This window comes from Arvicola amphibius, chromosome 5 (assembly GCF_903992535.2).
Source record: "Arvicola amphibius chromosome 5, mArvAmp1.2, whole genome shotgun sequence".
NCBI lineage: Eukaryota > Metazoa > Chordata > Mammalia > Rodentia > Cricetidae > Arvicola > Arvicola amphibius.
The window spans coordinates 131,790,144-131,807,168 of NC_052051.1; the positions used below are offsets into that span (position 1 = coordinate 131,790,144).

The 17,025-nt window shown below is 48.6% G+C and overlaps 1 protein-coding gene across 1 annotated transcript in view; it reads right to left on the reverse strand.

Moving 5' to 3' along the window:
* Positions 1 to 1,343: 1,343 nt before the first annotated feature.
* The window catches only part of Marchf3 (membrane associated ring-CH-type finger 3), a 144,888-nt gene continuing 129,206 nt past the window's right edge, over positions 1,344 to 17,025 (reverse strand). Inside the window, exons 4-5 of the mRNA XM_038330642.1 lie at positions 8,964 to 9,173; positions 1,344 to 2,294 (exon numbers count right to left, since the gene is read on the reverse strand). Coding sequence (XP_038186570.1) covers positions 2,136 to 2,294; positions 8,964 to 9,173 — 369 coding nt within the window. The 3' untranslated portion in view covers positions 1,344 to 2,135. The remainder of the gene's footprint in view (positions 2,295 to 8,963; positions 9,174 to 17,025) is intronic.

The window sequence follows — 17,025 nt, forward strand, 5'->3', positions numbered from 1 at the left end:
TGTGCTGCCCTCCTCAAAGCCCCAGGGAGGCTCTCGGAAGCACCCTATTTTTAATACTGTCTTTAATCTCATGACCCAAGGCAGCAGGAATTCTCCGCACCCTAACTCAGCAGATCCTTAGATGCCACCCCCCTCCTTCATTCCAATTGGTGGCGGCGAAGAGAGGGAACGGACCTTTCACGGGAAGGTTGTGCCATTCGCTTGAGTGGTGTCACTGGCTCCCCTGACAGCTCAGGGCCCAAGGCTGGCTGGACGTCATTTATCAAGTATACTGCAGTGCAGCAATTCGCAAGCTACCAAGCTGGACTCTGCTCAGGAAATTTAAATGCGTGGCAGCTGCGTGCAGCCAGCGGTGTCCAGCATTTTAAAAAGGTCAATTAAGAAACGGTTGATGGTGGTGCGGCTAATGACAGCCGAGGGGGTGAGTAGGGCCGCGTAAACAGTCGGGCTGAGACCTGGATTACTGGAATTGAAGTGTCGAAGGGAAACGTGGCGGGGAGGGAACCTATTGTCATAAGCCATAAAGCACATCTGAGTTTCCCAGTGAAGATCGTACAGCTGTTTCCCTCCCTGGGCAGCGCAGAGAACAGTCTGGGCGAGGACGGTCTGGCCCACAAAGGGGACAGCTGCAGCAGCTCCGTCAATCTGCAGACCCAACCGTTCCCCGGTCCCCTCCGAGCCTCGGCCTGCGCCGCTGCCTGCACTCACGCGGTCCTGCTCGGGGGATCAGAAGGCGGGTGCTGGAGCGGTTATTTAGAATGTGGGTCATGTTCCAGAGAGCCGGATTTTTCGTCTGGGTCAACCTTGTCGCCCTGTGCGTGTATGAGTGGGTGGCCAGGTGGGAGCCGCCCCAGCCTGTGTTTGCCTCAAAGACATCCGCTCCTGACTTCAGTGGACACACAATGCGGGCTAGGGGTCAGCCGTCTATGCTGTGTCGGATAAAAGGGAAACACGAAGCCCCCAGACAAAGTCTATTTTGGCCTGCGACAGAATTGGCTCCGTGGCTGGGGAAAGAAACTGTGTGGCACTTTTTTGTTGTTTTTTTTTAATCTGACAACAGGATGTTCGACTGCTAGGACAGGCTTTATCCTCACGTCTACCTCTCAGGCAAGAAATCCAGGAGAGCCACGGGGATGCTAATTGATATGCAAAACAGGTCTAGGGTTCCTAGAAGCCACCCTGGATCCCCAGTTCCCTGCAAAAGCAGAATGAAGACTTGAACTAACTGAGGCAAGGCAGGGAGAGGAACAGCCGGTTTTTTTGCTTTGACTTTTTCATTTTGTAAACCTAGTTGGGAAGCTATACAGGTTTTTAAGAATTAAAAAGAAAGAGCATTGCATCAGTTAGGCTTGGCTTTCACACACCAGATATTTATTATTAGAAAATAGCTTCTATCAGCTGTCAGTACCAAACAAGTTGAAAGGCGCGAGCTTCTTGCCTTCATTTTCCTCCTTAGTAATATTTAAATAAACAGCTCACGGTGTGGCGAGTAGCCACGCCTGTTTTTCCCTTTAAAAACTGAATAACTAAATGAGGTTTAGTACAAAACACCCTTCAGATGTGACTTGTTCTGCGGTAATGACGCTGTCGCCTTGAGTAAGGGACACGAAAGAGACGAGAGAGACCACTCTGGCTATCAAGTTAGCCGCCAAAGAATCCACAGTAGCAACCGGGAAATGAATAAACTAGCCCAAATAAAACCCATCCAAACCAAGAAACCAGCTTGTACATTGGCTTTTAAATTTTTTGATTATTGTCTAAATTATATATTTATATATCTATATATATATATTTGAAATAGTAATAAAAAAGGAAGAATTGAATTGCATCCTCAGCAGGACAACCTTCCTCATATGGTAAAGAGGTGTTCCGAGAATCCCATACAGTATCTGCTAAATAGACGTGTTTGGCAGCTTAGCAAGTATCATACGAGTGCAGCATTCATGATTTTGAAGTCAAACAGCATTTGCTTCCTTCTGGCCGAGTTCGTTACTCAGGCGATGCGGTCACATGGCTCCAGATGTTCTTAGACCCACAAGGCTAAGGGATAGGGCTTCGGGGTGGTGGTGGCTCAGCGCAGGGCCCCCAGTGCAGAAACTTCCAGACAATGGGTCTACCAACTGACCACGCAGACATCAAACAATGGTCTCCTTTGAGTTCCTCTTAGCTGAGTGGAGCCCCAGCAAGGACTGCTGATGAGAGGGCACATTGACAGACTTTGGAATGAGGAGAATCACCCTCTGATTGGTCCGACGCCACTCATTGTACAGTCGACAGTGGTACCGAAATGACACCTGGGGCAGGGAGGAAAAGTACGAAAGGGTCAGAGGTGGCAGAAGTTGACAGTCAGTTCATGTCAATAAACACGCCATTTAAAGCTACACACTAGGGTGGTCAGGGACCCTGGGTGAGGGTCTCCAGCGAACAGCTGAACCCACCACATCCTCTGTTGGGGCTGGCATGACTTCCTTTTCTCCTCCACATTCTGGGAGAGATCAGGAGGTGAACAGGAAAGCGCAGTTCCTTCTGAGTTGGTGCCCTGGTTCCCAAATCTCAGTCCTGAAGAAGCCTGACCAGAGAGACAGCCCCAAGCCCTGTCCAGCTGTGGACCCCAGGCAATGCAGCTGTCTCTTCTCCGTGTTGCACAGTTAGAGGGGAGGGGTGCTGGGACTCCGTGTACTCCTCAGCAGCTTAGACTGCACGGTTTAAAAGACCCCATTCGTACTCAGAAATAAAGGACGCCTTTCGTCCTGTGCTAGACCGGCTGCAAAACTGCCGCCTGGCCTGACCACGGTGTGGAGTCTTGTGGTCAACACCGCATTTCCTTGTCTCTCCCCATGGGCTCCCAGCGTCTGGGGAGCAGAGCTGGTGTTGGCTCGCCACTTCTCACAGTGTTAGACGCTTTGGAAGTTGCTGGAATGAGCTGAGTGAAGAACTGAGAAGATCCCATGCTTTCCGACTAAAAGACTGCTTCAGGTTTCAGGACCTACGTGTATCTTAAAGTGCTTGCTTTTTTATCTAGATACTTTAGAATGGGACGCTTGTTTTAGAAAAGGCTGGCAGAAACCGATGGCCTGCTCAGAAAATTCAGATTTTTACGACCTCCCCCCCCCCATTTTTAAAGAAGAGACAGGGCTTCACTATGTAGCCCTGGTTGACCAGGAATTGCTTATGGAGACCAGGCTGACCTCAAATTCATAGGGATCTGCCTGCCTCTACTCCCAAATGCTGGCATGAAATGCGTGTGCCACCAAGCCCAGTTGGAGACACACTTCTAAACTGGGGGTGAGGGCTGGGAGAGGGCTCAGACAGACAGGGAAGTTACCACGGAGCCTGAGGACTTGAACTCTTGGGACCTCCGTGGTGGGAGGAGCGAATAGACTTCCCCTCCCCCACAAGACAAATAAATGAATGTAAAACAAAATAAAACAAAACACCAAACTGGGAGGTTTCAGTTTGAGTGCATCCAGATCCCTTGGTTTGTGCCGTCAGGAAGGTGCCCCAAGCTCGGAGTGACAATTCACTGTTGAACAGTCTTGGGTTGGGGGAGTTCTGAGACCCTAGGAAGGGTCCACAGAGTGGCCTGATCTGATGGTTTGAGTGCAGTTTCTCTGAAAATAAAGGAAACTAGAAACTCTGACCAAAAAAGCTCACATCAGGACCCTGAAATTCAAGGCCACCTTTGAACATCTTGAGGTGAGGAGCCGATGCCCACGCTGAGTACCAGGGAGGTTTAGTTGTGAAAATAAAAGTTCCCAGCTCTCACAGATGTACTGCTTCCAAAATTCCCTGATCACGCTGAAGTGCATCCATCTTTCTTGCTTGCTTGTTTGTTTGCTGAGACAGGGATTCTCTGTGTAACAGCCTTGGCTGTCCAGTTCTGGAACTCATTCTGTAGACCAGGATGGCCTCAAACTCACAAAGATTCATTTTTTTCCCCATTCTCTTGTATCTATTCTATCAGGTTGCTGTTGGTGCTTCCCTGGAACTTGGAAGGCAGGTGGGAAAGCCTGCTGCTCAGGGCCAAGTGCAGGAACACAAGCAACACAAGCAAGTACTAAAGAAGGGTTAGCAATCCGAGAAGTCCCGAACCCCAAACTGCTGACAGTGGGATCTCCAGTCAGCAAGCACCAGTCAGCCACTGGAGTTAGCAACAGGAGACGTGGCTGTGGGAACACGCAGGCAGTGGACAGGCACACGGGGCTGCAGTGTCCCTCCTCCACCTAGTGGCTGCCTAGCTTTGTGAGGTGGTCATGCACAGGCTTTAGCTTCCTCATTGATAGACTGTGAACCTGAGGTGATCTTTAAGCGCCCAGCACAGTCTTGCATGTACATCAGTGTTCTTGACCTGGGATGTTTTTTTTTTCTTTTCAGATTAGAAATATGAAGGGACGATGATAATTTCGAGAGGTACTGGAAACCTGAAGAGAGATCTAGCTGTTTCCTCTAAGCCAGCGCGGTGTGATAGTGGACCAGCTGCAAGCGGCAGCTGCTGGGAGCTTGTTAGAGCAGGAGAATCCTGGCCCCCACCCAGGCCTGTGGAATTGGAATCAGCATTAGGCCTAACAAATTCCCTGGTGATCTGAAGGGACACTGGAGCCTGAGATGTGCTGATCCTAGGGACAGCAGGAGTCAAGGACTTAGCAGGTTCTGTAATCACACACACACACACACACACACACACACACACACACACACACTCATACAAAGCTCACTGGTGTAGACAAACAGATGAAACTATATTAATCTATTTAATTACTGTTAACTACCAAAGTCTGCAGGCAAATTCAATCAATGGGAACATCTTGAAGACGACTTCTGGGGAAAATAAAGGAAGTTGAACACAAGGCAGAGGAGACCACAAATCTGCAGTGGCCCGGGGGCTAACATTTGCTCCTTCTCCAGATGCTCCAAGACACCCCCTCCTTACAGCGCTTTGTTATGGGGTGGGGGGTAGGAAAGGAAAGTTTAATTTAGGGAAATAAAGAGAAGTGGCAAGAACTAAAAAGATTCTGGGGTGAGAAAGTGAAGAGCCTCATTCAGACTTTGTCTCCCAGGTTTTCAGGTTAGGGGAGAAGAAAGGGAATAGGACTTTTTTTTTTTTTTTAATTACTATTGCCTATGGGTTAGTTTCCAAAGTTTATTCTCTTATTCCCCCTCAGGACACTAACCTCCTGGGGTCTGTTTACAGTGAGCTCTAACTACAGGAAGGGCTGAAGGAAGATGTTAGCACCACACCTCCCTCTCAGGGACACAGCTGAAGTGCTGAAGGCCTGTGGTGACATCCTGGCAGGCTTTGGGAAACCTAACCAAATCTTCTCTTGGGAAGTTCTGGGGTGACTAAAGCATACAGATGGAACCAGGTTATGGGGTGCCGCCTTCCCCCAGTGGTCCCAGCTCGCTTGTCTGACTGTAGAACAGAAGAGATCTCTGATAAGGAATAGATTGACTGTAGAAAAAAAAATCCTGCTTAGGCCAACTTAGGCAAAAGCTTGATAAAATGTGGTTGCTTCAGCTCATGCCTATAATCCCTGAACTCCAGAGGCTGAGGGATGAGGATAGCCATGAGTCAAGACCACCCCAGGTCACAGAGTCTCACAACAAAAACATTCAACAACAAAACACAACACAGTCGTCCCCCACCGCCCACCCCCACAAAAAAAAAAAAGTTCAAAGACTTTGTGGTTGTGAGCCAGTCCCACAGTGAGCATGGGCAGGCAGGATATAGAACTGGAGGCTCCTTCCACACCCAGAATTTAAATGATCAAGCCATGGGATGAAGGTCTAGCCAGGGATTTGGTCCTACATCCACTGGGCTGGCCTTGCAGCATCAGTAGTGTGACATACGGAGAGATGCCCGGTACCATGGCACTGGACTCTTCAGCCTGTCTACGGCCGACACCCAGGTCACCAGTGTTCATGCTACGGTGGACCCAGCTCTCAGCTGTCTGCCTGCTCTCAGACTTAAATTCATGTACCTTCCCTTTAACCACGGGGAGTGGAGAGTCTGGAGGGCCTGGCCTCCTGCCTTCAAGGTGGTGGGTTTCTAGAACACAGCAGGTTGCCTGGGGCAGCCTCTGAGGTCACATTATGACAGGGTCCTTGTGGCCATGAGTTAGCAGAGGCTCTTGGAGGTTTATAGTGTGAGTGCTTGTCCCTTGTCACAGCACCTGGCTGAGAGGCTCTTCTAGGAAGGGCTCCTCTGAGGAGCCAGGCCTGGACTGATGCCGTGTTTGTTTATCTCAGACATTTTCACAGCTGTAGTCTCCTTAAGCCTGACAGCTTGTTTACAATGGGCTGCTGCCCGAGGGTGCTTTCCGAGTGCTGTCAGCGCCAGAATTACGGCTTTGCCAGCGCTGCTCAGGATGGCTTTTATCTGGGAAGGAATTATTCTATATTCAGTAACCTATTGCTGAGCTGACTCCACAGTGTGTGTGTGTGTGTGTGTGTGTGTGTGTGTGTGTGTGTGTGAGAGAGAGAGAGAGAGAGAGAGATAGAGATAGTGTGTGTGTGTGTGTGTGTGTGTGTGTGTGACTGTGTGTGTGTGTCTCACGCCAGTCAAGGCAGAGGAGAGTCATTCCTTCCCTCTTGCTACTCTGGATTTTCTGGAGAGCAGGGAGAAGGTAGAAGTTGGAGGACCAGGGAAGACACAGGAAGATGACCCTGGCCCTGCCCCTGGGGGGTACTTATGTCACCAGAACTTAGTTAGGGTACTAATCTTCATGAGAAAGAACCACAACCCAAGAGTTAGCAATTTTTTCCTCCATTTCTCTCCGGGTAAGAAGGATGAATACGAAAGGGTAAGTTATTTAGCTGTGGACACTGAAACTTGCTGGGGTCTAAACATGGCCTCCAGATGCTAAAGGCAGGGGCCACACAGTGCATTCTGCAATGCTATATGCATTCTAGAAAGCCTAGCTTAAGGTACCTTCTCCACCCAGTTCTAACTACCCACCATTTCTCTCTGCTCTCCCCCATTGCTGCTCCTTTATCTGGCAGGTGCACAGTTTACAGAGCACCTTTGCAGGATCTCCGTTGGTTCCAGAGGCCCAGCATGGGGGTTTCACCTTTCTTCAGCTTTTCATCATAGATATGGTTCTATGAGAAATCACAGACCCAGAAAAGCCTAAACATGGTATAAAAAACTATCAACCAAACAAAAAACTTTCCTGTGCTTAATTACTATTTTCCAAAGTGGCTTACTGTGTACTCCTTTGACTCAGCCACATGATACCAGGGGAAGTGGGGCATCACAGGGATGACGAAGGCTCAGAGACGTGACTTTACAAGGTGTGCAACTGACAGAGTGGAGTACAGTCAGACTGCTTAACGTGTGTGTGTGTGTGTGTGTGTGTGTGTGCGCGCGTGCGTGCATGTGTACGTGCTCGCTCTGGATGTGCATGAGGCCGGAGCAAGGCGTGGGTGTCTTAATCTACCCCAAGCATTATTGCCTTGATGTAGGGTCTCTTGCACCAGCAGCTCATCTAGGCTGATCGGCCAGCAAGCTTTTGTGCTCTGTCTTTGCCTTCCTCCCCCACAACACTGAGGTTACAGGCATGCAGAACCATACCTACATTCTATATGGGTGCTGGGAATTTGAATTCAGGTCCATTGGGTTTATGTACTCTTACCCACTAAGCCATCTCCCCAGCCCTGCTTAATTTTTTATTTCTAACCGTTCTCTCCTCACAATGAAAGCTTGGAATCAGTTTCCTTTTTGATTTATAGCAAAGCAGGATATATTAAAACAAAACAAAAAACGTGAACCGTTACAGGAGGAAAAAGTAGTTTCTGAACCAATCAGAAGTCTCCCTGAACTCTTGGCAGCGGAATACACCCAGTTTACTACTGTTTAAGTCATGTCCCTCTTCCAGAGGCTGAAACGTATCCGGTGACAGCCTGAACATCACCCATCACCGTGGGAGGGGAGGGCTGGAGCCGGAAGAGCTCAAGATTAGTAATAGGGAAAAGAACAGAGGGTCTGATTGGCAGCGGAAGGAAGAGGGAGGGAGGTGAGGGGAGCCAGGAACACCGTGAGGAGCGGACACTGTGCTCTGGGGTACGGGAAGGGCGCACTTTCGACAGGAAATACTACTGAATAACAACGGGACGTGCTCAGATTACAGCTGAGCCCACACAGGAGACTCAGACCAGGAAGTGGGAGGCTGGCTGGCTGGCTGGCCTCTGGACGCAGTCTCACATTCTCGAGGGCGGCAGCCTCCCCTTCAGCCCTTCAGTTCTCACCAGACAGCACAAAGAGGGGGCAAAGGGGATACTTTGTGGGTGCTTCCACCTGGTGCCCCAGCAACCAACTGATTGCATGAAGTTAAATGAATGGGAAAGGGGATGCTTACAAATTCTTCCTCCTACACAGCAGGGACACTTGTGAAGAAAACGGCTTTTCTTCAGTGGCAGCAAAGTCCCAACTAGATAAATTAGTGCTTTTATGGGTAGCAGAGTCAATATCCCAACACACGGAATAATCATCTGAGGGCAGCGCCATGTCCAGCAGAGACTCTAGACTGGGTCAGGATGCAGGGAGGAAATAGCCAGCAGGCAGGATTCATGACCTGGGCAGGAGGCTGCAGAGCAGCGATCATTCCTAACCTACCAAGGGCCCAGCAAAAGCCAGGAGCAGCAGGAGAAAGCAAGCACCACGCCTTATACCAGTGGGAATCCTAGTCCACTAGACTAGAGAGGACTCCGGGGCCTGTGTCTGACTGGTGAGGCTGGGAGCCTGGGTTTTCCTCCTTTCCTCACAGTGTGCTGGTATATACTTCTCATTCCTACTCTCAGCCCCCCAGGGCCTCCAAACCACACAGGTGCACCACGCCAGCCTTTGAAGGTCCGTTCTCCATCGGGCAGGTGAGAGGCGCTGCAGCCCCGAGGGGGGCTTGTGCCTGTGGTGACAGCGCTGCCAGCTCTAGCCACCCAAACCCCAGCGGTGGGCAGGCCATACTCACTAGTGTCCAGAAGAGGTAAATGGTGAAGAGCGCCACAGTGAGTGCAATCAGTCCGACGGCCTCCAGCCGGCTACTAAAGTGCAGGTGGTCCACGGCGCCCCGCAGGCACAGCCAGCCCGAGATGGTGGCCAGGGGCGTTATGAACAAGAAGCACACCATGTCTCCAAACAGAGTCCGCTTCTCGTGCTGGGGGCCGGGGTTTCTGAGCCACTGCCGGGAAAAGACAGGGAAGAAAAGTAAGGAGGGGGTTGCATGGCAGAGAGGGCTGGGCACACAGGGCTCACAAATTGCCTTTGCTTCAGGGTCTAGGCGACTGCGCTGTGGACCCACCTAAGATGAGAAGGAAGCACGGAGGGCTTCTTCTCACGCCTCTGTCCCTGGAATAATAATGACTACAATAGTTTGCAATGCACTTGCTGAGGATGACAGCTTTCGGTGAAGAGTTCAATGGCTACTGTTAGGAACTGCAGTGATCCTGTGAGGGCTCTGCTGTGTTCTGTCGTGAGCCGTCCGCCAGATTTTCAAATGTGAGGTCTTGGTGATACTAGGTACTGTGGAACTCTGGGAGGCGGCGCCTCAAGGGGAGGCAGCTACAGAGGTTATCAGGGTCATGGCCTCAAAGGAGATCATGGGAGGGGGTTTCACTCTGTCGCCTCCTTAGGATGAGACCACTTGCTCCGACACAAGCTCTCACCCTAATGGGCTGCCTCAACATGGCTGCCAACCTTGGCCTTGCACTTTCAGAACCACGAGCTTGAATCAAACTTTTCTCTTCGGTACTAATTGTTTCAGAGACTTCCTTGCAGTGATGGAGAGCTGACTAATACAGAGGGTAACAGTCGCGGTCTGAGAGCTGAGCTGATGCAGCCTTGGCTTCCCTGTCTTGACTGAGAATGTGTGCAGAGCTGGCCTGGGTTGCTGAAATCCTTCCTGTAAATCCCTAAGAAAAGTCTATTTGAGGACTGGCTTTGGAGTGGCTCTTAAGAAGTCTGTGTCCTTATAATAGCCTGGCTGATTTGCATGTCTGAGGCCTCAGGGCACGGGATCAGAGAGTTTATATCAATAGTGTGGTACATGTTCCATGCCTATTTTTATTCTGAGGGTCTGTAATCCAGTGGCAGAGGTCAGTTTCACAGGTATTCTACATCCGGGTGGCTGACCCAGTCATTCTAAGGCTCAGGTGAGTTCCCTTGATGGACAACGTTTTACAGATATTAGAACAAATTACTGCTAAAATTAAAGCATATCTAGAAGGGGTATGGTGGCTTTTCTCCATAATCCTAATACTCAGGAGGAAGAGGCAGAAGAATCATGAGTTCAAGGCTATCTTCAGCTACATAATGAGATTGTGTCTATTTTTTTTTTTTAAGTACATCCATCATCCATGTGACATCACTGGGAAAGGACATCTGGAAGCTGCGACTGTATCCTAGGTCCCTTGTCCTATTCCTTTAAATCTGTATTCCTGCCGAATGGTGGTGGTGCACACCTTTTAATCCTATCACTTGGGAGGCAGAGGCAGGCGGATCTGTGAGTTTGAGGCCAGTCTGGTCTACAAGAGCTAGTTCCACGACAGGCTCCAAAACTACAGAGAAACCCTGTCTTGAAAAACCAAAATCTGTATCCCTTTGATGTAATGGACCATAATCTTGAATGTGACAGCTTTTCTAAGTCCTGCAAGTCCCTGAATCACTGCAGCTGAGGACAGTCTTGGGGACCTTCAGCACACCATGAACTCAGTCATGTCCCTCAGCTGGCTTTTCGGACCCCAAGTGTCTTCACTTAGAATCACCTTTCTCCTTGATGGTGCTGCTGGAGCGTGTGGGACGACCAGGGATGAGGATGCCTTGGTGAAGGACTGAGAAGAAAATACGAGCTGCTGTTGTCCCACTTGGTAACTGCTGCAGACGGGAAGTGCTTCCCCCAGGACAGTGGACGGAGGATCACAATGCAATTCTGCATTTACATATTGGAGTCAGCGTTTACCAGAAATGAAGCTCAGTGTTTTCTCTAAGATTAGCATGAATGCACACCCTAAGAAAATGACATCTCTAGCTCACTTGTCCCATCTAGTGAAGAGGCCAATGAGGCTTGAGAAGCGAGGTACCGTAGGACAGGTGATAGGGTAGGGTGGGTTAACCATTGTGCACTTGTCTTCCATGTGTCCCTCACCAACAAACAAGTTCCTGTATTGTCTGTCTGTTGGCACATGCCCAGAACTGCCATTTGATGGTACCAGACACGAGCCCTGTAGGGTGCTGAGGAGAGACTCCCAACTGGCCAGGACACAGACTCTCAGCTGTGATGGGTTGACAAGGGAGATTGGGATTGACTGGAGAAGGAAGGGAGGGTCATACCTAATGACAGAAACAAAATGCAGTTGCTGCACAGAGGGAAGGCAGAAGCCTCAGGAATAAACAGAAGGGGCAGGAGGACAAGGCACAGAATGATGCCTGGGGTAGGGGACCTTCCTTGTGTTTACCAGGATCCCAGCATGCCAGCTTCCCATGATCACTCCCTGGGAAACTGGGTTGAGATGCTGGAAGCAGTCAACCTTAGCTCATAAGCAGCCATGGATTCATATTAGGACACAGAAAACAGGGAGTCCGCTTGTTTGTGAATGTGACTCCCACATTATGAATATTTAACAAAGACACCCAAACGATCAAGTGCAAATATATTAACCCTGCCGTGTGTTGTCATGTCACCTCACACGTTCCAGAAGCTTCAAAGAGCTCTCATTAATTAACATTTTCCTGCCTAAATACCGGCACTACCCCTAAGAAGTAGAGAATAGAAATAGGTCATCATTATCCCAATTTTACAGACGCAGTAAGGTTAAATGATTGCAGCATGGGACACAGAGGCCACAGTGAGGAGACGACCCATAGGGCTTTCTCCATTCTCTGTGTCATCCACATATGTTATTAGTAAAATGTTTGGAAATCTAAATCGCAAACATTACTCAGGCGCCTAAAACAATGGTGCCCAAGGTTTAGCAGGGCAGTCCCTTCCGAGCTGGATTTTCCCAGACAGGAAGTCGGTACACTCCGCTCTGCACCCACGTTTACAGGAACACGGCCCTCGGTAAACACGCTTCTCGTGTGCTGAGACTGGCTCGCTTCCTTGGCTGCACCTTCCTTTTTTTTTTTTTTTAACCAGGGAACTCTGGACATGTTTTATTTATTTAGAGAGAGGGTCTATGTATTTCTGGTTGGCCTAGAACTTGCTATGTAGACCAGGCTGGCCTCCAATTCACAGAGATCCACTAATCTCTGTATCCCGTGGGCCACTACGCCTGACTGTCCTTTCTCTTTTTTTGGTTTTTCGAGACAGTTTCTCTGTAGCTTTGGAGCCTGTTCTGGAACTGGTTCTTGTAGACCAGGCTGGCCTTGAACTCACAGAGATCCACCGGCCTCTGCCTCCTGAGAGCTGGGATTAAAGGTGTGTGCCACCACCACCTAGCTACCTGGTCATTTTTTTTATTAACATTAATTTATTACTTTACTTATCTATATGGCTTCTGACAATGCCCTGTACAATGGATGGTCTGGATATGGAAGGAAATAATTGTGAATCAGTATTTACTTGACAAACGTATGTTAGATTTCCATTAATTTATTTATCTAACCTATCTTTGTGTGTGGGAGTACATGTGTGTGCATGCTGTGATGTCTCTGTAGCGGTCCAGAGGACAGACGTGGGTGTTGGTCTCTTAGTTTACACTGGTGGCCACGTCAGGCTAGCTAGTGCAAGAGCTACTGGGATTTTCCTGTCTCTTGACTGGCATCTTCCAGGAGTATGACTGGGTGGGGGTGGGGTTGAGTTGTGGGAAGGACGTTACAGATATACTGTATCTGGTTTTATAAGGTCCTAGGGATCCAAACTTGTGGTCCTTACAAATGCTTTAACCACAGGAAGCAAGCACATAGCACTGAGGGTACAGCTCAGGGGCAGAGCAAAGGCGAGTATGCACAAGGATCCCCACTACGCCCTTTCTTCCACAAAAGTGGAAACAAGCATGTGACAGACACAGTTCCCCGTGTCCTATGTTCTAACTGTTCTCTGATCTTCTGTTCCCGAGTCTAACCCACTTTGTCTGTCTCTGATTGTACTTGATCAGTACTCTTTCGGGGAGAACTTGCTTACTTTGTTGATTCTGTTTTGATGAAGTGTTCTTAGGACTGCTATGCAAAGTATGTGCTTTCTTTGAACCCCATGGGTCACTGCCTCTCTGAGCAAGAAGAGAGGCAGGAATCTGCTGCTGAGAAAGACGGACACAGAGGTATTCATTCAAGTTGTTTGTAACAGAATATTCGATTAGTTTAAATTTCTAACAATATGAAATTATCTAAATATAGGATTTACTTAAAATTGCAATGTTAAGCAGGTGGTGGTGGCGCACGCCTTTAATCCCAGCACTCGGGAGGCAGAGGCAGGCGGATCTCTGTGAGTTCGAGGCCAGCCTGGTCTACAAGAGCTAGCTCCAGGACAGGCTCTAAAAAAGCTGCAGAGAAACCCTGTCTCGAAAAAAGAATTGTAATGTCAAGTGATAATGTACATTTTTTTTTTGTCTATAAACATGGTACACTGCTGAGCAGAAAACCTTCTTCTGGACAGCACATATACTCTGGTCCTCTGAATGTAGACATAACTACACGGACATAGAAACCCACATTTACTTCAACACGGCATATTGCATGGGCAAGACTAGAGGAATGCTTGACAAAATAGTAGCTATACCCGGCATGGAATTATGAGATTATGAGTAGTTTTAAAGTTTTATGAAGTACATTTTGTTTTCCTGAAATGAACATGGACCATATAGCTGTATCTATACATATCCACAAACACATATGTAGAGAGATTGGGGAAGAGAAAGGAAGGAAAGCAGAGGAGAGGGAAAGAGAGAGAGAGGGAGAGGCAGAGATACAGAGAGAGACAGAGAGGGGGAGGGAGAGAGAGGGAAAGATGTTTAGCTAGTGCACAGCTCCAAAGCACTAATACACTGTACGGAGTCATGGCTGGGGTAGGCTCAGGGCTAGGGACTGGTGTTTACTGTGCATCACCTCACGGAGTCCTGACAACACAGCTGTGAGATACAGCCTGCAGTACTCCCCACTTCGTAGATACAGATACCGACGAGCAGGGGGCTTCATACCTAGTTTAGGACAGCTAGTGAGTGCTAGAGGTGGGATTCAAACTAGCTTCCACTTTTTGCTCCTTGATTTCCATATTAACATTTTCATTTTACACCAAATGGTAACTCTGTGTGAGTACATGTGTATGCTAGGTTTTTTCAACTTAGGTGAGACATAGTAAGTCATGCTAATTTTATGGTGTGCAAGGCAGGGGGCGGGAGATGTAAGTCAAGTTGATGAATGGTTGGCTGCCCAGAATGTTATCATGGAAATTTTACACAGTTTCCTGCGCTATTGCTTTGATCTGTGTTAATTCTTTTATCTAACCAGAACGGGTCCAATTCCTGAGCATTAATCTTCTAATATTATCATGCACATTGGCCTAATTCATAACAGTCAAAGGGTTGATCTCAATTACTGTGCCTTTGCTTTTTTTTTTTTTTTTGAGACAGGATTTCTCTGTAGCCTGCCCTGGACCGCCATCTGTAGACCAGACTGGCCTTGAACTCACAGAGATCTGCCTGTCTCTGCCTCCTGATTGCTGGGATTAAAGGTGTGTGCTACCATCGCTGCTTTTCTGGTTCTTGCATGGCTTTTGCTTCTCTGTCAGTTACACTTACCGGATACATCTGAGCAAATTCTGCAGTGGTGCCTCATCTCCTAAGCCAGCAGCAAAGGGAAGGTTTAAGCAGCCTTGTTTTTCCTGCTGGGCCGCATCTACACTAGCAGTACCTAGGATAGTGCTGGCTGCACACAGGGTACTTAATCCTGAACCAATGATAGCAGCTTGTTTCCTAAGCCCTTACTATATAATGGCAGCATTATCATCTATGTGACATGTAATAATCCATACAGCAGTGTTCAGAGCGGGCCCTGGGCTTCTGTCTCAGGTAGTATAGCACTAATGAGTGTGCTTGTAACAGTTCTACCGCATCCTCTTTCTTAGCAAGCACGAGGTGAGAGAGAAGGCTCAAGCTGAATAGTTCTTATCATTGCAAAGGGTATCTACTCACGGCGCCTGCCCCAGTGTGAGGCAGCGCCATGCCACCATGGATAGCTTCTGTAGCTAGGCCAGTGCTGAGCCGTTTAATCTTCCTCCTCAGCTCATACTTGGTGTTTAGCTGCATTTTAAAGACTGAGGTTGGTACAGGGGTTGGGGGGCATACTAATCCGTTTGGCATCTTTCACTTGGCAGATCTATCCCAGTGGCTGCCAGGGGCATTCTTCCTGCCCTGTTTTCTCAGGTACCATTTAAAAACGGGGCATCCAGGTATGACTTACGTCTATAATCTAGCATTTGGGAGGCAGGCAGCAGTCAGCTGGGGCTCCTGAGGGAGATCTTGTCTCAAAAAGCCCAAACAAACAAACAAATGAACAAACCAACCAACCCACGAAGCAGACAAAAACTTGGCTGTTGGAATACCCAAGCAGCGAGTGGAGCTGCCTACTTTTCTATGGACATCCCATTTTAATCACTAACTGGTTTCAGAATCACGATGCTGATCTATTCTTGGAAATACGTTCAACCCGCAAACAAACCGAGGAGAAAGCCAATGGTAATTAGCAGAGTAGGGCCGGAGACATCTAGAGTGGTGCGGTCTTCTCCTACCAGTGACACAGTCTCCCTCACTGGCTGGGATGAACCTGCAAGGTGGTCAGCTATGGGTTCACCCGAATTACAGCGTCACTACATTAAGTCTCCAACTGGAGGGTGGGCGTGAGGAGATAGTACCCTCAGCCCTGAGGACTGCAAGTGAGTCAGCTCAAGTCCCCAAACTCGGAAGGTCACCTGGTAGGTGTGGGCACTCGAGCCGGAGCCCATTTAGGTGGCTGATAGTTCCCATCATTTGTAATATCCCCACACATCTCCTTAATTGAAGCCACCATGGAAAGGGAAGAAACTGGGAAGACATTATCACAAGGCCCTGGAGCTGGGACTGAGGCAGAGAAGGCAAAGTTGCAGCGTGTACTCACTTGGGGGATATTGCCTGACTGCGTCTTGTTAACTTGGCCCTTGGCAAAATTATTAACCCAGCACTTACAGTTTTTGGATAGTTTTTTTTTAAACTTTATTTATATTTATTTATATTTCATGTCCATTGGTGTTTGCCTGTGTATATGTCTGTGTGAATGTGTGAGATCCCCTGGAACTGGAGTCACAGTTGTGAACTGCCATGTGGGTGCTGGGAATAAACTCCGGTCCTGTGGGAGAAGAGCCTGTGTTCTTATCGGGATAGTTCTTACTTCAGGAATGCATACATTCTAGGCTGAACTGTTTCAATTTGTCCGTCAAGCTGCAGCACGGGGTAGGGGCAGTGTGATGAAAAGGAAGTATCAGATCCACTGTATGTTTAAAAACTGGAGATAAAATCTGAAAACTATGCTTTTTCATTTGCCTGCTATAAAGAAGAGAGTGTGACCAAACGCTCCTCCCAGTGTTTGAATCTCTGGACCCCAGAGGTTGTTCGTGTATCTCCTGGTCAGCTGGAATGGCGCAGTAGCAGAAAGCCTGACTCTAGGGAAGTGGAGGAGATGCTCCCGGCAGCTGCCAATGCAGCCAGGCTGGAAGCGGTGCACCCCACAGCAGAGCTTATCAGAGGATTGTTCAAGACTTGGCCTCCTTCCAAAGCTCTCGCCGTACACTTCCAACAGCCCACTCAGCATCGCCGCTGGGATGACTAACAGACCACCCGAATATCATCTGTCTGACAGAGCCAGCCTGAGCCTTTATTTCCAAATCTTCTCTTTATCAGTAAATGACAATACTGTTACCCTCCTCACTTAGGAGCCATTTCCTTTCTGCCTCTTACCGGACTCTTGTAGCTCTTCCGGAAGTCTTGCCAGCCCCACCTTAAATGGGCAGCTATGGTCTGTGCATTTCAATCCACCTCCACGGCTAACCACATCAGTCTGGGTCGCTA